Below are 21,007 nucleotides of genomic sequence, written 5' to 3' on the forward strand. Positions count from 1 at the left end.
AGATATCATGTCCAGCTACAAGGGAGACAACTGTGTTTAAAATTATATGATATACTTGTACTGTTTATTTCCCTTTGACTCGAGTTCCCGGAACTATCAACGCCATTTAAGTATTTTCATCGAGAGCAGGTCTATTGACCTACGATTTTGTCCATTGGGATGACATGAATATAGAAAATACATGGTTGATGTCGGGATGGAGAAGGTTTATCCGGTGAGCGAGAAAGTGTATCTTGGCGAGCTTTAGTCGATTACAATATTATTGTTGATCAATTATATTTCCATCACGTGACCTACTGATCTGCGTACAGTAACAATATTATTGTTGACCGATATATCTAGCATCACGTGATCTATGGAGTTATATATCTAGCATCACGTGATCTATGGAGTTTGTGCGCAGTACATTATCCGTCGGATATGATTATATTCATTGTCGGTTTAATAACACATCAATAGCACCTTGGGACATGAAATATTGATTAAAATTGACAATGCTTTTTAAAAGTGAAGGTCGATACTTTGATCTAAAAATCATTTGTTTAAATCATAATGTAAGCAAACAACGCTCGTCAATGTCAATGAACTGTTTAATACTTTGTCCGTATCAATACGACAATAGGCAAACAGAAAAATCAGAAAGTGTTGATTCTTTTTGTTTTAAAAATCAATCAGTACTTTTAAGTTATTTACTCGACAAACTATCCGCTATAAAAGGTCCAAACAATTGATAATGGAACCTATTCAAAACGTTTTAAATTAACAGGTATCAAATTCTTTGATTTTACCTTGTTGCCCAAACATAGATAATACAATATAATTGGGTACGGAGGACGATATGGAGTAAAACAAATAATAAACAAAAAGCGAACCCATTCATAAATAATAAAAATGGCGGTAACACTTTACGAGCTTCATTTCAAGCTTCGATTAATTATAACGATAATGCATTGTATTCGTGGTGAAGCAAATGGTTCCGCTTAAAAAAAAATATTCTACGAACAATTGTTGTTGAAAACTGAATACAATGTCGAGGTGTTAAAAAACAAATGTTGTTTTACTTGAATTATTTAATACAATGATTTGGAGAAGTGGAATGTGATTACATTTTTGTGTTCTCTTCATGATCATTATAATGAGCAGTTCAATGAACTACAACATTGGCAGCATAGATCAGTTACATGCCTTAAGGGACAACATTTACATTACGGTTTATTATTTATGGACACTTTCCCGATCTAAAAATGGGACTTTTTTCAGACTTAAGTAAACTGCAAATAATATATATTCAGATAATTGAACCGAGGGAATGTTCGCAATTTCATATTTTTCATTTGGTTTTGAAAGTCATGTAAATGTATCGAAAAACTGTGGAAAATAGATTTTAAATACTACAAAGTCACATGTTAAAAATGTCACGTCCGTTTATACTAATTTGTGTGGCATTTTTTACATCTATGGAAGATGTGTCCGCGACTTCTGGAATCACAGAACATATACAATTTAATAAATGTTTACCGGTTAGCTATATGCATGTGAAGTTTGGGGCTTCATTAGAAAATTGTGAAGAAGAGTGCGTGAGACGACCAGCATGTAAATCACTGAACTATAGACGTAAAACACGTTTATGTGAACTTTTACCTATTAACTCTGGACAGTCCGTACCTTTGATCAGCTCAGCCAAGTGTGTTCATCTCGATATTCGTGTCGGTGACCAACTTTTAATACAGACAAACAGTCCGTGTTCAACGAATGATTGCCTCGAAGGTGAAACATGCAACTTACCGAACTCTCCGAACTGTTTAATCACCGAATGCCCGGATCTTACAGATGGAATAGATCATGGACATCTACTGGGTAATGTAAATACTATTGGAAGTGCCCGGATTGCTGTTTGTGAAACAGGCTATAAAATGTTTGGAAGTCCTCGTATGGAGTGTTCAGTCAACGGAAGCTGGACACACACAAGTGTTTGTGGGATACCATGCGGCGTGCCTGTAACAGTACTTAACGGTCACGTGACGAGTGCTGACATTTTCACACCGAACGCTTTATTTTCCTCGAATGATTCAAATGTGATTTTTTCACAAAAGATCTATCTGAATGGTTCTTGGATAGAGTTTTCGTGTGAAAATGAATTTTTTCTGAGAGGAACAAATATAACACAGTGTTTAAATGGAAATTGGACTAAAGTACCAAAATGCATTGTACCAGGTATTGGACAGGTCTGTGTTGACAGCTCCGAATGTACGGTGCCAGACTCCGAGTGCAGAGGCGGCACGTGCAGATGCCTGTCACAACGGAGCTATTCTTATGGCTCAAAGTCTTGTGTTTATGACTGCCAAACCTTTGCAGATACATTCCAGTATGAGATAGGGAAAAAATTAAACTTTAAAGATGACGAGTCCCATTATATGTATAACTACACAGCGTGCAAACAGAGATGTCTAGAAATCACGAGTTTCACGTGTCAATCGTTCGAGGTATCGAGCAGTTTGTGCCTGATATCAAGTAATAACGCGAACGACGGTCTTTTCCGGGATGCAGACGAGTTTATATACTACCAACGGGATTGTTTAACCTGATTCACAAATATAAATATAGATGTTGTTTTTTTGGGGTTTTTTTTTTTTCAAAGAAAAATGATGATGATAAAATAAACAAACAAACAAGATATCCGGTAGCGTGTATGTATAGTGGAACCCCATTGTATCGTGCTATTCATTGTATCGATCTATTTACAAATCTTTAGAATTTTTGCAAAATACGCCACCTACTGATTGTTTACATTAACAACAGTGTCACGAAAATCTTTCGCATTTATTTTTGTGCAGTAAAATGATCAAAAACATGTTTCCAGTACCGTAAGACGTTGTAGATAATAAATAGACTTATAAATAATGTGTTCTTATTAAAAGTACATTTACTGTCTGTTAAATGTACCTAAATTTATGCTGACATTTAAAAACAGACATCTTTGTTTCTAATTGACTGAAAAATCTAGCATAAAGATGATAAGGGCTTCCCAAACTTTGGCTAACTGAGCGATTCTCACAATGCATCGATATAATGGCGTGACCTAATTCTTCAACCTATTTCACATGTCTGTAAATATCCGTATATTCCAAAGCTAAAAACTGCATATCAATGATTTTTGCCATGTAAATGTTATGGCAAAAGGATCAAAATAAATGATACAAAATAAATATTCAGGGAGATTTGAATTTTTTTAAATGCAGTTGTGATTTATGGGTAAATAGATCGATACAACGGGGTTCCAGGCTATGTAGACATTGTATGTGTTTGTTTTATTTCTATTATAAAACTATATGTACATTTAGTATATATGTATACTGAATAAGTGAACTCGTTTATACTAGTACAAGGAATATTTGCTAATATATTCATGCATTTGTACGTTATTTAATTTACAAAAATAATCTTCGAAAAGTTATATATGTAGACATGTGTATGTGTTTGTTTTATTTTTATTATAAAACTATGTGTAGTTTATAGGTATACTGAATAAGTGAACTCGTATATACAAGGGATATTTGGTAATATATTCATGCTTTTGTACATTATTTAATTTACAAAAATAATATTCGAAAAGTTATATATGTAGACATTTCATTTTGTATGTGTTTGTTTTATTTTTATTATAAAATAATGTGTAATACTATTCGTTTACTTATTTAGTGAACTCTTATCTAAGGTAAAATTTACTATACATGTATATTTACACATATTTACGTTTTACACTGTTTATACTGTCATGTATCCTATTCTTTAACGGATGAGGCAAAACCTTTTTTGTATGCAAAGCTGTGTGCCATAATGTTGTTGTTCGAATGAGAAATTTCAAGTTATATGATGCTATGAATTCACTTAGAGTTTGAATTTATATTTTTGTCCAATAAAATTGCAGTATTTCAAATGAATCATAATACGCATTACGGCCATCTGAGAGTATATAGTGAAGTCTTGTTAGGTTATGTTATGTTCACTTTAAGTCTTGATTTATATTAAACTTGGTAAAACGAGAAAAGTTGTTTAGTGATAGATTTTCAGACCATATATAGCACTATATTTTTCTACACTTTCGGACTTTATTTTGATAGATTTTTGGCTACTATAGCATTATATTTGCCAGTTTTTCACGATAAATATAGTATTGATTTATTTTCTGACAATAGCGTACAATATTTTGATCAATTTTACACCTCTATAGAACTATTAGAGTTTTATCATTTACGGTCATTTTTGCACAAAATAGTTTTAGATAAATTGATTTTCGGGTAATATAGCACACGTATGGTGATACATTTTCGGGCAATACTGCACTGTTTGTAAATTTTTCGGCATGCATTGCAATATACATTCATAATTCTTCGGGAAATATAACACTACCTTTTTTATAAAATTTCGGCCATTTATTCACTAAATATTGACAGATTGATTAATATTAGGCAATGTAGAATTATATTTTATACATGTATACTTATAATTGGAATATTTAGAAATATTGATGACAAAAAAATCTTTTTTACCGTATTTTCACTGTAAAATAATATTTTTCACTGTTGTCTTGCCGGATTACTTTCTTCTAAATTTAACCAAAAGGGAATGAATTCTTCCTATTCATAAGTACATCATCTACAATACATTATATTCACATATATTTTAGCTACATGAAAATTTACAAACAAAGTCTGGATATCACATTTTACGTATTCAATAGTTTCATAATAAAATATAAGTAGATAAACTAATAAACAAACATAAGGTTAAAAAACATACAAAGTATTTAATAAACAGAATATTCTTTTCTTTTCTTTTTTACAAAAACAGGTTTTTTCTCATCGAGTGGTATGAAACTTAATATTTCACGAGTGACAACATACAGAAATACAGGATTTATTTTCATCTTGTGGTATGAACATTATCATATTTCACTTGTGGCTAAATATGCCACTCGCCAAATGTTTATTTTCATTCCACTCGATGAAAATAGATCATGTGTTTATAGAAGAAACTTGAATACCTTCCATATATTGATATTGTTTAGCTCTATTTGTTGATATATTTCCGGCGATTGTTGCACTGAATATTGAAAGCTACTAGAAGATTGATTTTCGTGCAATAAAGCACTCAATTTTTGATAAAATTTTGGGCAGAATGGCATTTAAAATGAAGACTATTTTGATAAATTTACGGGCAAAATAACACTGTTATTTGATTAATTTCTAGGCAGTGGAGTACTATATTTTTTCTGTATTTCTATTAACTACATCCATGTGTTATGTACTGAATTTAGCTATGTTTGTCTTAAATGTTGTAAACTTTTGGGGCTACATGCTTTGCTAGTAATCATACTCATACTCTAAAGTGCATTGATTTTATCATAACTGTAATAATGAAATACTTGTGAAATAAAGTATATCTTAATTAAGTTATTGTGTCCATATACAATCAGTCCAAGATCGTGATCGTAACTGTGCAGCATATGCATCAGAAATAAAAACATTTTCCACATCTCTAAACTAAACTACAATATTTACCTCCCTTGCCAAAAGTGTCAGCCATTTTGACGCTCAATATTCTATATAATAAATATAAATTCCAAGTTGTGATTATCCTTGAAATCTTTTCTACGGTCATTCGCACTGTACCTCTGCTCTGGTATGTACAGAACTTTAAGCTCCTTGCGAAATTGAAGGCAACTAGTACTGATAAACTGCTTGACAGCTAGTCTGTCCAGTACATATCTGCCGGCTGAACTTTGCTGTGGCTTACTGCCGTGTTCCGGGGTGAAAACTACCAACACCACCATTAATACTCATTAAGCATGAACATTTGACAAAAACAATGTCCGCTGGTATAAATTTACTAGGTAGGAAAGCGAAAGACTTGTCAATTTATAATAAAATTTGTTACTGCATACTTGAGGTATAAGTTTTAGAGCATTAAATAGTTCATGTGTAATACAATACATCAATCTGTAAAGGGAGGTTATCACTGTGAGGAGTTTGAGTAAAATACTGTAAATGTGGAATTGTCTCCCATGTTTGCTATGATTTTATGTCTAAGGTTGACATGTATTTTCAAATAACCAAAAAAGAAAATTGCACTTGTCATAAATTGCGAATTCAGCCTAGTTACAAGTGTACTGTATTATTTGTGTCAATTTTATTTTTCATAACATTTAACTTCCCAGGCACATGCCGTTATATACCTATGTTTTAGTGCCTTTTAAGCTTTTATATTAATTCAATAACTGGAAAAAGTCATTTAATAATACAAATTTGACGATATTTTGAAATTTAAATGTCAACTTTTTTTTCTATTATATTAACATTAGGTCCTATGGTTTGGTATCAGAAGTTTGAATACGCAGTAAGTCATTGGTTACAGAAGGCAACTGAGCACACAATCGGCTGTGTACTCTGCAGCCCTGGGTGTTTCAGCTTGTTCCGAGGCTCGTCGCTGATGGACGACAACGTGATGAGGCGTTATACAACTCCGCCAACCGAGGCCAGACACTATGTCCAGTACGATCAAGGTAATCTTTGTTACAGAGCACAGAGAGCTTTACATTTGATTTGGGAAGATACTATGACGTCATATACTTAAAATGTTTAATGGGTATTTCATATCCGGCAAGTTCACACTTTTCGCGAGATTTTACGAGACCATGTTTGACAAGAGAAAATTTATCGATATGTACGCCGCCATGTTATCTAAAATTTGTTATGTTATTCTTTCCAAAAAAGGCTCCAAAAATGTTTTTAAAAAAGAAATTAAGAAGATATAAATTATTCTCAGAAATGGGTGAAAATGTAAACATTTATTTACGTAAAACAAGATGGCAAAAATTGATCAAGTGCAAGGGCCAATGAATTTCACGCAAGGGATTGTGGGTAAAGCTTGGAAAATTTTCCATTTTTAGAGCTTCTTATCGGCATGTTATACAAGTCTCTGGTATAAGCGTTCCGAAATTGGTAATAAAAATATTACATTGTATATATATCCCAAGCTCCATTTTCTCCCCCTATTTATATCGCAGATTCCTTTTTATATCAAGGGGGACGGTGACTCTCAACATTACAAGTTTGAGCCCTATTTGAATTCCTCATACTGACACTAATACTGGTTACCTCCAGGACGCGGACCTTATAAAGATTTGATTACTAAAAAGTCGCAAAAATTTGTTTCCTATATATCCATAAGCATTAATCAAAGGTAAAAAATATTTAAAAGATAAATAACTTTGAAACATCAAAAGTGTTAAGCTTTTCCGCTAATGCAAAAAAAAATGGATCGATAGCAACTTATATTATACCTAGGACTTAAAATGTCTTCAATTCCCAGATTATATAAGTGTCCGTTTTCAGTTCTAACTAATTTTATTACCAGGTGAAGATCGATGGCTGTGCACACTACTTTTACAGCAAGGCTACCGGGTAGAATACTGTGCGGCGTCCGACGCTCTGACCTATGCCCCTGAAGGTAAGACATTAACGACGATGTTTTATGAATATGTGTGTATATATATATATATATATATATATATATATATATATATATATATATATATATATATATATATATATATATATATATATATATAATATATATATATATATATATATATATATATAATATATATATATATATATATCTTTTTTAGCACTATAATTATTGTTATAGAGTCTCAGCTTAAAAATTGACAAAACAATATTAATTCATTGTTTTTTATCTTCACTTGTTGTTCTATCAAGGAATAATTAATTCAATGTATTTTAAATCAGTATCTATTATTTATTTATTGTTTAGGCCCCTCTTTAAATCCAAATTACATGTTTTCCAATTTGTGTAAAGATGCTCAAATATTTATTACAAATTTTAAAGTTTATTATGTAATTTTATAGGCTTTTACGAATTCTACAATCAAAGACGACGATGGACACCTTCCACGATGGCCAATATCCTTGACCTGCTGATGGACTTTAAGAATGTCACAAAACGGAACAACGACATCTCTATGCTGTACATCATGTATCAGATGTTACTAATGGTATCTTCTATACTGACACCGGGTACCATTTTCCTCATGGTCCTTGGGGCGCTTAACATGGCATATCCGACTTTATCTTTATACTGGGCGCTTGCTATCAATCTACTTCCGGTTGGCATCTTTATTTTGCTTTGTTACGTAGCCAAAGGTGATACACAGGTAAGAGTCGTTGATAATCGATTCGTAAATGATAAATCTCTTTGGAAAAATGACAATCTCACCGTTTCGTTTCAGTCAAATGAAATATATACCAGTTAGTTGAAATACCGCTCCATATAGCGAGTTCTTGTGCGTTGGCTTCCCCAAACAAAACCAACAGTTTGATCCTGAACATGCTGAAGGGACAGACGAAACGTTCAAATCAGATTTTGTAGGCCGCATTGCAACAGTATGGTGCTTTGCAAATGTATTTCTATGCCAATCCCGCTTATGACTTCTGATCATTGTGAATGAAATTTCATGTTTTATTAAACATTAAAAGAAATTAGAATTATATTTCCAAAAAGATATATAGGTTAACCAACTTTAATGTGAACCACACAATTTTATATAATAATTTGTGATATAAAAAGAAATTATCAGAGAATTAATTGATTAATGCTTTAACATATGATATTGTCGTAACAGCTAGCGTATGCCGCTGTTCTATCTACTGTCTACTCCCTCGTGATGATGCTCGTTATTGTTGGATTGCTGAAGCAGGCTGCAGATAACGGTTTCTGTTCTGTAACGACACTGTTTCTTTGCTTTGTTGCCGGGGTGTTTATCCTTGCCGCCTTTATTCACCCTCAGGTAAGTTTGCTTATTTCATGCACAAAATACTTTAAATTTTCCGATTGATATGTTTCAACAGTGAGTAAGTGAGTGAGGGGGTGAGTGTGCTGAGCGGTGCTGAGCGGTGCTGATTTCAGCTGAATGAACGAGTTTTGTATAGAAGCGTGTTGTTTATTATAATTTCTGTTCTCAAAAGTTGACGTTCTCCTTAAACTATGTATTTTCAATATCCTTTTCTAATTCTAACGAACACAAGTCAACCAATTGCCGTCAAACAAATAGAAGGAAATTATATGTGTTGAAAATTATTTTATTATTTGTAGGAGTTTTGGTGCCTCCTTCATGGTTTCCTGTATTTTCTTGCTATCCCGTCAATGTCCATGCTCCTCATGCTGTATTCCATTGGTAATTTACACGTGGTCTCGTGGGGAACCAGAGAAACACCGAAACCTGCTGCAGGTACTCTATATGTTACGTCATTTCCGGTTTGCTTAAATTGATGGACGATAATTCGGCATTTGTGAAATAAACTAAAATTGTTTAAAAAAATCCCCTTTGACTTATAATGTTAATTATTATATTCACATCAGCAGGTTTTGAATAAGATATTTATGTTTTTAATGTTCATAAATTTGTGAAGGTGTTAAGTGATAGAATAACATTTGCATACGCATCTCACCTGATCTTCATTACTCCATTAATAACAGCAGTACTTTTCAACCAGACAGACACAAGTAGCATGCATAGTAAATATAATTTAATATCTTTATATATATTTCAAAAAAAGTCATTTGAGTAAATTTCCAGGTAATGTACGTAGATTTACTTGTATATGTGTAAAACTTTAATGAGAATAAATATGAATATATAACAGCACCTAAACCCGGGGAAGTGAAGAAACAACCGGAGAAAAAGGGTGCAGTTCAAGAGTGGCTACAGAAATTAGGTCTAGCAGAAAAGGCGGGAAAATCAGACTACATGTTTTCATTCGGAAATCTTTGCAGGTAAGTTTTGCACTACAATTTTAATTATTAACTAATAATATAAAAACGTGCATAATTGTAGATCCTTAAACCACAGGGAAGAATTATTTAAATCTAACTAAGAACATACAATTGTTACGCAAAATAACGTACTAAAAAATAAACAGAAATACATGTAATTTCAAACCATACCTAAAACACATTCTATAAATAGAAACATTCTTATTGGCCATGTTTTTAAACCAATCAAAATGCTTTGTTCTCATAAAGGCCATGTTTTGCTTTCATTATCGGCCCTTTTCCTCTCATTATTAGCGCTGGAATTGTCATATTTGTCGTAGAATATATTGGCTTCAAACTTCTATTAAAGGCCGGACAGAAAAGCAGATACAATATCCAATATTATAGATAGTTAGATAATATTTATATGTACAAATATGTAAAAATGTCTTGATTGATGAAGCGGTTATTGTTTATGGTAAGAGTGAATGTATTATGGTAAGAGTGAATGTATATATACTATGTTGGAACCCATGGTTACGGATTCATTTCACAATATACATCTAAAGTGTATGGGTGGTATAATACTGTTGTAAAACTTAAAGAACTAAATGTGATTACAGATTTAAAGTGTCTAAGTTTTCAAGAGAAGAGAGTATTGACACGTTTTCTTATCATACGTTGAACCGTTTAGAACTTATAGAATAATGTTTTACTAAATACAAGGTGTGTCTGCTGCCCCTCTGAAACCAAGGATACGGAGGACATAAAACTGAGGGCGATACTTGACCGTCTGGATGACATGGAGGCTAGAATCATAGACTCGCCAGAGAGCCATCAATCCACCGAGCTCGAATCTGAACGTCACGTGCACTTTTCGGAAGCCTCGGATTTGTTCGAAGGATCTAGAGAAAGGAGTAGGATATTATTATTATCGTTTGTAGATATTTTAGCTGCGTCACGACAAAACCAACATAGTGCGTTTGCGACCAGCATGGATCCATGCTGTTCGCTTACCAACCCTATTACAAGTAGAGAAACTGATAGCGAACAGCATGGATCCTGATCAGACTGCGCGGATGCGCAGCTTGGTCTGGATCCATGCTGGTCGCAAACGCAATATGTTGGTTTTGCCGTGACGCGGCTCATTTGTTGATATATGGTTTTAAATTATAAAAAAAAAATGTTCATGAATGTTAAAATCACAAATTACATGGCATAAATGAATAATATAAACTTTAAGACATATTCAAATAATTATACTGCTTAATTGTTTAATTTTAGATTCATATTAATATGCCATTTTATGAGAATAATAATGATTTGTTTCAGGATATAATACACTTTCTTTGTTTTGGAAAATGTTTTCCATTTTCTAGAGTATTTTGTACAATTATCCTTAACTTCATGTAGACACTATCTGCACAAGTTTAACTTCTTCCTATTAACCATATACATTTTGTTTTTAGTTATATAAGTATTATGCAATATTACACATGTAACTTTTATATTATAATTATATCCAGTTGTTTAAGTAATACATATAGTAATATATTATAGATAATACCTTTGGATTATATCATTTGTACAGCTATATATTAATCTGTTATTAGTGATATACGTATATGGAACACTTTATACATGTATTTTAAAAGGTTACTACAAATTGTATAAATATGGAATGAAAACTGCTATGAAATTCATTTGATATATGAAATTTATTGACCATTATGATATTTTTATAAATATTACTTACTATAATCTAATGAAATTATTAATAAATAATCATTATATTTAGTATTAGTATACTCCGTAATGTAGAAATTAATTATAAGCATGAATATATACTCTATATATTTAAAATAATATGAGAATTTTATATACATCGTAATTTGTTGAATATATTCATTTATTTCACACTTTACCAATGAACTTCCAGCATTTGAACCACGTGATGTTCCAAGAAATCTTAATTGGATTCAATCTTATCCATTTAACTCTGTTTTTCTATTCCCCAAGTCCAGAATTTGTATCAATGGCATATTGTATTTTATCTTGCCCGTTTTCACTTTCCAAATCCAAACATATCCGTATCAATTCCATGATGTAATACATGTATATATACGTATGTGCTCGTTATTATGCGAGTCCAAAAACGTTCCAAATCAAATCCATATTTTAATCGAACAGTTATACAATTCACACATACTGTTGATTTTGAGACCCTTTTTTAATTAAGTGTGTTTCTCTATTGTGGTGTGAAATAAAGATTTCTTTATACATTTGTATATTGTTGAGTACCAATTATATTGATTTTGTTTTACTTTCTGAAAAATGTACCCTGGACTCGAGTATCGCCTTTTTCACTTTAGATTTTATAGACATGTTTTCGTCCAATAAAATTCAGAATTGTACTTAACAATTAATAATAACTTAATAATACCTAGAAAACTAGAGCAGCCAGTCAGCAATAAATTGTGTATAGCATGCCGCATGTTCTATATATACATGTATATACCCATTTATATCCTCCCTCTTTTGTTCTTTTTCTCCCAAACCCCAAACTTCACAGTCAACCCTCTATTTGAAGAGGAATCCACGTCCAATAAACCTCCGCCTCGACATTGGATCAATGACAAAGAGTTGATGATGGGCGCCGTTGAGACGATACCGGAAAAGGAAACGACATTCTGGCATGAACTTATCAAGACTTACCTATATCCGCTAGAGGGCGACAAGAAAGAACAGGAAAAGACCCAAGCGGAATTACTTGAACTTAGGTTTGAATATCACATTTTTAAAGAGTTGTTTTACTAATAGACATATGCGTTCGATACATTTTACCGCCTCCGTGGTCGAGGGGTTAGAGTCGATGACTTCTAATCCACTTACCTCTCTGGCGTGGGTTCGATCCCCGGGAGATGCTTTGGTAGTTTAGCGCGGAGGAAGGTTGTCTAGTACTGGTGTAACTCTCCAGGAACGATAGTTAGGAAACTACCCGCCTATATGACTGAAATGCAGTTGGAAAATGACGTAAAAAGAAACAAACAAACAAAACAAAACCAATCATAATATTAACTTGTGGTAGTTTACATGATGCACAAAAAAACTGAAGCCATTGTCATAATCGACACACATGTACTAAATCCCCATACAAACAATCTCCCTCATACCGCATGTTAAGACATTATTTTTTGTATGGTTTATTATGAACATCACGCTGGATGTCTTTTTACTCAGCTATCATAAATTTGGTCGTAAAAGTAGATTCGGAAGTAAATGATCTGTAAAAGAATGCACTACCTTTGTAAATGTGTATTTTGCGTGTTTTCTGCTTATGGTGAAATGTCCTGCCTGATTTACATCGTCTTTTAATTACTGGAATGTGAGCTAAACATTTGTATGCAGATGTTTTTTGTTTGTTTTTTTAGAAATACAGTTTGCTTGTTTTTCCTTCTTGTGAACGCATTGTTTGTGGTAATTGTGTTCAGTCTACAACAAGTGAACGCTGACTCGGGCGGCTCAATCTCTATCGAGTTACCTTGTGCTAATGGGAACTTTGGGGAAGCAATCGAGCCAATCAGCATGGCTTTTACAGCCGTCTTTGGGCTTCTTTTGGTTTGTAGATCTTTTATTAAGTTGTAGTGAATTATAATCAACTTTTAGGAGGTACATTGCTTTTATCTGTTTGTAAAGATATGAAAAGCGATCACTTTATCAAATTAGTATATAACACATGCAATTACTAAGGATGCACCTTTAATGTGATCTTTTTACTTACCTGTATTAGTCCGCCATGTAAAGGGACGAACGATGTGTTTCTTGCTAATGCGCTCAATCCAATATCCAAGAACACTGCTTGAATATCTTTACAATTCTGCACGTTTGTAACGTTATTTTCCAATGGATAATTGTGATGCTTCTATTATTAGTTATAAAGATTGTTGACAGGTTATATGGCCCTATATAAACGTCTATTTGTAAATATAACCGGAGCGAGGGTTATATTGCAAACAGCCGTTTATATACGGCCATATAACCTTTCAGCAATCTTTATAACGAATTCATAATACAGTAAGCATCATTTTGTAGAGAAAAAAGTAAGATGTCTTTATGAATCGACAACAGCCGTGTATATAAAACTTTATAATACTGCACATTTGTAACATCGCTTTTCATTGGATAAATGCTAAAAGGTTTATTCTCTTCTATTTTCGTAAATTTAGAATACTTTTCGTCTCGTTTAACATCATTATATGTGGTGGTTGGTCCATCTATCCGATTCTGATAAAGGTTTGAATGATTTATCAGTGCGTGGTCCGCGAGCTCACATTTTCTCCAGCAAAAAGGCGAATGTATTAAATATAATCAATGCCGTAAAATGAAACTTTATAAGATAAATACAAGGTAGTCTAACTAGACAAAACTTTTTTGATGTATTAGGTTAAGACGCGAACATATTAACATTACGCGAGGGGTAGTTGCCTAAGTTATATACTACAGTATAGAATACTGTATGTAAGTTTCGACCATATATTTTTATGTTTTAAATTTTTGAGTCAGTGCACAGCCATTGTATAAAGTGTACAAAACTTATTTTAAGTGTTTATTTTAAAAGTGGCCCTAATAAGTGGCCGTGAAACGGTGCTATTAAGAAGTTTATTTATTTATTTATTTATTTTGTAATTTTATTGCCATATTAATTTTAATTGAATAATTTCTTAAATAGGCTGTGCACTAGACTATTTTTACCATACAGTCTCATGGTTATTTTCAAAATTGGGAGGTGCTGGCTACAGATTACCCATAATGTCAAAAAAGACTCCATATTGTATATATCCCTTTGCCCCCCGCCCCGTGTTATTTATTATCTATCTTTTTTATTCCTGTATATATAAACTAGTATCCTTAATACTAGTAAACGTGAACCCGTGCCCCCATATGGAGAAATACGTTTATCACGGGTTCACTCAAGCATGAGATTTTCTTAAATATGTTACAAAAAGACTATCTCATCACATTATGGGTAACCAAGTTATTATTATTAGCCATATTTGGGACTTAGATTTTTTCTTATTCTTCTATGAATTGTTTAAGTAATAGAAGATTAATTATTATGTGTGATATCTAGATGCATAATAATTTATAGACCATGAGACAGTGATAAATAGATAAGGCCGTTACCACCACATTTTAATTATCATATTTGTTTTAATTTAGAAATAAAGTTGGTAAAAACTCGTATACATTGGAATGCAACGGGCACCCGCAAAATTTCTATCCAGTCCGCGCGACAAACTTGTCGAAATAGGTCAACAGAAAAACTTGCAGAACTTTCAAGAAAATCGGATTGACCTCCTTATTTAGAAAGAAGAAATTTTAGACCAATGAGAACAAAGGAGGCAATCCTCTCTAAACCAATCAAAATTAACTTTATAAAGCGGGTGTTCGGTAGAACCTACAAAATTTAAAACAAACTCTGCTAATTACAAACATGTAATTAATTATATGCATCCCAATGTATACGGTTTATAACATTTAAATAGAAACCAACATAAATAACAGTCAGCCCACAATGAATTGGTCAGAAAACGTTCCTGACATGCCTTCTTCGCAAGTATGCGAACTCTAGAATTATAGGTAATATTTTAAATTGTTTTAGTTATATTAAATAGACCTGTAATAAAAGACGGTAACTTATATAAACGTCTGGCCAATTTTAAATTAAGTGCTTTTTAATTATAAATTTTAGATTTCTCAAACTTAGTATGGGATTGCCCCATCTTCCTCCCATAGCAGAGGTTGTACGTAGAGACTACCCTGTCATGGGGGATATGGTATGCACATAAACACATGTACGGATATAACAATTAGTAATTAAACATCAGCTCCCCCTTTTTAAAAGGTTATAAATGAAGTATATGCTCGCCCATATGGTCTCTTTCCGGTGGCGAGGGTAAACAAACCCAAACACACACTGCTGTCAATTTATGAAGAATGCTTACTTTTTTCTCTTAAAAATGACGCTTGCTGTATTATAAATTCGTTATAAATATTTCTGACAGGTTATATACACATAAAACTACACATCTATGCGGACAGTAGCACTTTTGTTAATATTAATATACAGTGTACATTTTGTATTATTAACAACAAGATTCTTTACGGTGAATACTGGGCTATGAAAATAGGTCGGAAAACGTTTCATATAACGAATTTACAAATTTACCACTACGCATTTTTATTTGGGAAGAACATTACTGACCGTATATAGGCATTATTATATAAGCGGTACAAATTATATAGTTATTAACCGTTTTATACATATATATTCAGTATACATGTATATCTTTAATTTGCGTATACAATCACTCTAATTGATTATTTATTATAAACTGAACTTACTTTGTTTTCTGTCTAAAAAAATTTACATATTGATTTGGAAGTTCAAATATACATGTTTCCTTTGATCTTTACCACAGCTGATTCAGCTCTTCTGTATGATTCTACATCGGATGTCCACGTTCCTACAGATCTGCTCCATCACGGAAATCAAACTCAGGCGTCCAAAACAACTTCAAGCTGAAGAAAAAGAAATAAGTGTTGAGAAGGGCCTGAGACTTGTCCGAGATATGCAGGTGAATTTATAAAGATTTTAATAATTATGATCATTTCATTCGAGATATAAAATACCGCCTCCGTGGTCGAGGGGTTAGAGTCGATGACTTCTAATCCAGTTACCTCTCTGGCGTGGGTTCAATCCTTGTAAAAGGGCGTAAAATGAAACAAACAAACGAGATATAAGCATCGTCTCCAAAGTAAGTGTTATTCCGAACTCAGCTGCCAACGTAATTTAGATTGACAGCATCGTCATTTTTCAATGTTTTTGACATTGTTAATTGGTTCATCAATAATTGATTTTACTATTTTGTCAATATCCGTTTCAATTCTAATTTCGATTGCGGTTTCAGGATAGATGACAATAATTTGTATAGCTTTATGCTGATCTAATTAGGATTTTAAGTTTACCAAAAACAATCGTTCATTTAGGGATATTTTGCAGTGCTTTATTAATAGCGCTACATTCTATCACTTGTAACATTCAATATATATTATGTTTGTTTGGTTGGTTGGTTTTACGGCGCACAAAGGTCAAATGGCGCCGAAACAGGATTTTTGGTTAATCTCGGGAGTAACAAACTTCAAAACCACCTCACCTGCTGGAGCTAAAAGTTCATCCAGTTATTCGAACCTATTAAGTCTCTTACGATCACGCAGAGAAAAACGATGGCTAATATCTTATGCCTCAACCCCAGGGATTCGGCAGAGTGTTGGAGTAGTGTAAAAAAGTAATTCTAGAAAAGATATGTTGTATATATAATTATATAAACAGTATATAGTTTTTTCTAGAATTACTTTTTTTACACAATCCCAACACTGTGCCGAGTCCATATGGCCTCAACCATAAAAGGCAACCTCTTAGCTGCAAGGGGCATACGAGGGTTGTCCAAAAAATTCGTGCACTGCAGTTATTGTCGTGTGAGTTATTGATAGAAAAACATTAATTATATATCACTTGAAGGGGAGATATATCTTAAATAAGAAAACAAAAGAAAAAAACATGTAACCGGCATGTCCTGAAAACGAATCGTCATACAGTTACCTTGGTAACGTAATACCGGCGCACGACAAAAAATTGGGTTAGTTCATTACTTTGATGCATCACGGTATTCTTTAAACACTACATATTAACGTTAAAATTCAGGGAAAAGTGTGTGTACGTATTCCTAACGTCACTAGAAAATATGGCGTCATTTGCCCTATTGTAACAGTCGTAAACAAACATTTGTGTGCGGTCGTCAATACTGTAATTACGTGAAAATGTCAGTCGCTAAACGTCTGGAAATTCGGACGATCATTAAATTTGGTGCAAATATTGGTAAATCACCAACAGATACCTACAAAGAACGTAAAAGGGCAAGCGGGACAAGTTCAGTGTCACGAAGGCTGGTTTTTAAATGGCACAAACGCTCTGTGGAAGAGAAAGAGAGTCGGTAGACGATGACAACCAGTCAGGCAGACGTCCGTCCGTAATGCCGGCGCTTGTGACGAGGGTTGTCCAATATATTCCTGCACTGGTAGAATATGCTACATGTACGTTGCATAAAAAACAATAAAAACTACACAATACTTTTCATCAATCATTCCTCTATTGACAGTAAAACAAATTATAACATAAAAAGCAAATACCACTTTATATTTACAAGCAAAAAACAATACATTTACAGTAATGAACTAACCCAATTTTTTGTCTTGCGCCGGTATTACGTTACTAAGGTAACTCAATGACCATTCTTTTACACGACACGCCGGTTACTCGGCTTTTTCTTTTGTTTTCTTATTTAAGACAGATTTCTCTTTCAAGTGATATATAATTCATTTTTTTTTATTAATAACTCTCATGACAATAACTGCAGTGCACGAATGTTTTGGACAACCCTCGTATATACATCATGAAATGTACATTAGTAATGCACATCATGAAAAATCGTTCAAAATACTCGTGATTTTTTTCAGGGTATTAAAGACGATGACACTAAATCTGTAGTATCAGAGGATCTGAGTATTTCCGATGACAGGTCTTCAGTTGGAACAGTAGAGGGTGAAGGCAAAAGAGACTTGTGGAAGAAAATTGCAAATAGACGTAGAGAGCAAAAGTTTGGAACATTGAGTCAAAACTTTGTTAAGAATTTCAAGTAAGTTTTAATTTTTTTATCTCTTTAGGGGTGATAAGTGAAAACGTTTTAAATAATTCAAGGTGTATATGAAAAAAATTCAAGAAACTATAACAATCATATTTGAATATACAAAGATATACTATACTCAAATTTGGTATTAGAAAACATCGGTAATTACTACACAGTCTCTTTGTAAATATAAAACAAAATAAAATAAACATGTTTTGATTTCACACAAAATAGAAAGGTTATGTTTAAACGGTACAGACTTTAGGTGGACACAATATGAATATATAGTTTTGTTGTATTTTTTGTTTTTTGTTTGCTTGTAATTTTTGTTGTTATTTTTGTGTTTAATTATTTTTTTTATCTTTTTAAGATAAGAAAAAAAACATTACGTGACCTGCAATAAGGAACGCAGCTACCTATACATAGTTTATTCGTCTTTTTATTTAAACTAGATATATTCAGTAAGAAGTTCATGGATTTTAATAAATTTCTCCGACTAAAATATTTTACTCAAGAATGAGCATAGTAAATCTTTAAGAGTAAAATAGTTAAATTAGGATTCTTCATTGTTTGAAAGGAAACCTATAAAATAAATAATTGGCTTTCTGGTGTACAAATAACTGAATTTCTGGATTTGAATAATAATTTAAGGAAACTTCAAAGACATATGGAAGATCAAGAGATGGGATCAACGCTGCATGTCAATAGAGGCGTGGGTAGTGTTAATAACGGAGGTCTTGGTACTGTAACAGAAGAAGACGATCAGGAAGATGTGCAACAACTGAAAAGTGTGAAGCGGAAATTCAATCGATTTGAAAGAAAGAGTATCTTTACGATTGTTCAAATGTCACGTGACCCAAGGTAAGAACGTGCCAATGTGTATGCAAAGCCATGTTATGGTTTGTTTTGTTTTTCCGACAAAATTTATAAATTTTAGACAATTTTCGACACAAAATGAATTCGATCAATTGCCAATTCTATCAAATGTCGGATTTGACTTACTGTTATATTTCGGCGAAATGTCATTCAAGCTTTTTTAATTAGTACTGGTCTGTGAAAATATAAATGTTCCTTTAAATGGTAAATAAAGAGAATGAAATTATTTTTCTTTTTTACATTTGATAATTCATATATAAAATGTTGATTAAACTATGGATATTTCTTTTGATGTCTTTAACACTGCCGCTTTGCAAACCTGTTTTACATTTAAGTGAACAATTGTTTGAGCTATTTACAAAGTGTTTTCTAATATTTAAATTTAATAAAAATTACAAATTTAAACTATATCATTATTAAGCATTGTTTCTTCGCTTTATTAACAGGTTAAAGCAATCAATTCTACAACGTGGTAATGTTGTAACAAGTCGCTGGCGACGTGCTGCATTAAAAGCTAAGCTACGAGCAGCGGCAGAGCAGGCAGCAAACAACGGAAACAAAGATACTTCAGACGGCAAACCAAAAACAAAAGTTTCCATTCTAGATATAACGCGACTTGCTGTGGCTGACAGGGACAGTAATGTTCCATCACCTTCTGAATCTGATGATGAGCTAGTTGATCAGAAAAGTAGACTGTGATATTTAATAGTACCTCAGTGCTGAATGTAACCTAAGCAAATACTGTGATCTTAATATATATTGTGTTTCCCAGTACAGTTTGTAATCTTAGTATATACGTAGTATATGCTGTATCATCAGTCTAGTTTGCGACCTCAGTATAGATAACTTTATATGTATAAATTTATTTCAAGGAACTTCAATGAGGTCTAAAAGCCTGAAAACATAAAATGTGAATTTCTTACACACATCAGTTTTGGCAATTAACACAGAACAATATGCAAAAGATGATTTTAACATATATGCAGACAGTATGTTTTACTATTCTAACTCCTATTTGGGTTAAAAGCACAGCAACGCTTTTCAATTATGGGTATCTTTATTACAATTAGAATTCTGATAAATCGGAAGAAGTAAATGATCTTAAATTTTACACAGAATTTAAGCTATTTGTCAAGACCTTACTAAAATGGAACAATAATTTCGAAAATTTATTTCAAGTCCCATCATGTAATTTAAAACAACCTTAGTGGAGCCCCTTTACAAGTACAATGATATGTAACTAAATATGCAGTATTGAACCCACTCTCAATTAATATGCATTATCTCTAAAATAATATCACAGAACTGGTGACATGTAATGATGTATTCAACAATAGATTGGTCGTATCTGTTAATGTATGCTAAGTATAACTAGTAACATATTTATCTAAGATCAACGCAGCACATCAATAGAGGCGTGGGTGGAGGTCTCTGTAATAGAAGAAGACATCATTATAAAATTATATAAATAAACTGAGAAGACAAAAAAAATCACTGACTTGAAAGGAAACATATCAGAATGAGTGCATAAATGCTATATTCCATTTTTA

At 32.7% G+C, this 21,007-nt stretch overlaps 2 protein-coding genes across 2 annotated transcripts in view; both read left to right on the top strand.

The window, feature by feature from the left end:
* LOC132719059 (chitin synthase chs-2-like) overlaps positions 1–20,431 on the top strand; it is a 37,169-nt gene extending 16,738 nt beyond the window's left edge. Inside the window, exons 16-28 of the mRNA XM_060702797.1 lie at positions 6,362–6,562; positions 7,417–7,509; positions 7,932–8,236; positions 8,705–8,869; positions 9,175–9,310; positions 9,726–9,855; positions 10,561–10,751; positions 12,407–12,614; positions 13,266–13,452; positions 16,317–16,472; positions 18,412–18,590; positions 19,233–19,442; positions 19,904–20,431. Coding sequence (XP_060558780.1) covers positions 6,362–6,562; positions 7,417–7,509; positions 7,932–8,236; positions 8,705–8,869; positions 9,175–9,310; positions 9,726–9,855; positions 10,561–10,751; positions 12,407–12,614; positions 13,266–13,452; positions 16,317–16,472; positions 18,412–18,590; positions 19,233–19,442; positions 19,904–20,156 — 2,414 coding nt within the window. The 3' untranslated portion in view covers positions 20,157–20,431. The remainder of the gene's footprint in view (positions 1–6,361; positions 6,563–7,416; positions 7,510–7,931; positions 8,237–8,704; positions 8,870–9,174; positions 9,311–9,725; positions 9,856–10,560; positions 10,752–12,406; positions 12,615–13,265; positions 13,453–16,316; positions 16,473–18,411; positions 18,591–19,232; positions 19,443–19,903) is intronic.
* Positions 1,022–2,676, top strand: LOC132719058 (complement factor H-like). Its single transcript, XM_060702796.1, has one exon. The coding sequence runs from the start codon at positions 1,404–1,406 to the stop codon at positions 2,583–2,585; it is 1,182 nt and encodes a 393-aa protein (XP_060558779.1). The 5' UTR covers positions 1,022–1,403; the 3' UTR covers positions 2,586–2,676.
* Positions 20,432–21,007: the final 576 nt, after the last annotated feature.

Source organism: Ruditapes philippinarum, unplaced genomic scaffold (genome assembly GCF_026571515.1).
Source record: "Ruditapes philippinarum isolate M1 unplaced genomic scaffold, ASM2657151v2 ctg1803_1_1_1_1, whole genome shotgun sequence".
NCBI lineage: Eukaryota > Metazoa > Mollusca > Bivalvia > Venerida > Veneridae > Ruditapes > Ruditapes philippinarum.

Coding starts and splice junctions, on each gene's coding strand:
- LOC132719058 (XM_060702796.1), top strand. CDS start 1,404: ATGTTAAAAATGTCACGTCCGTTTATACTAATTTGTGTGGCATTTTTT.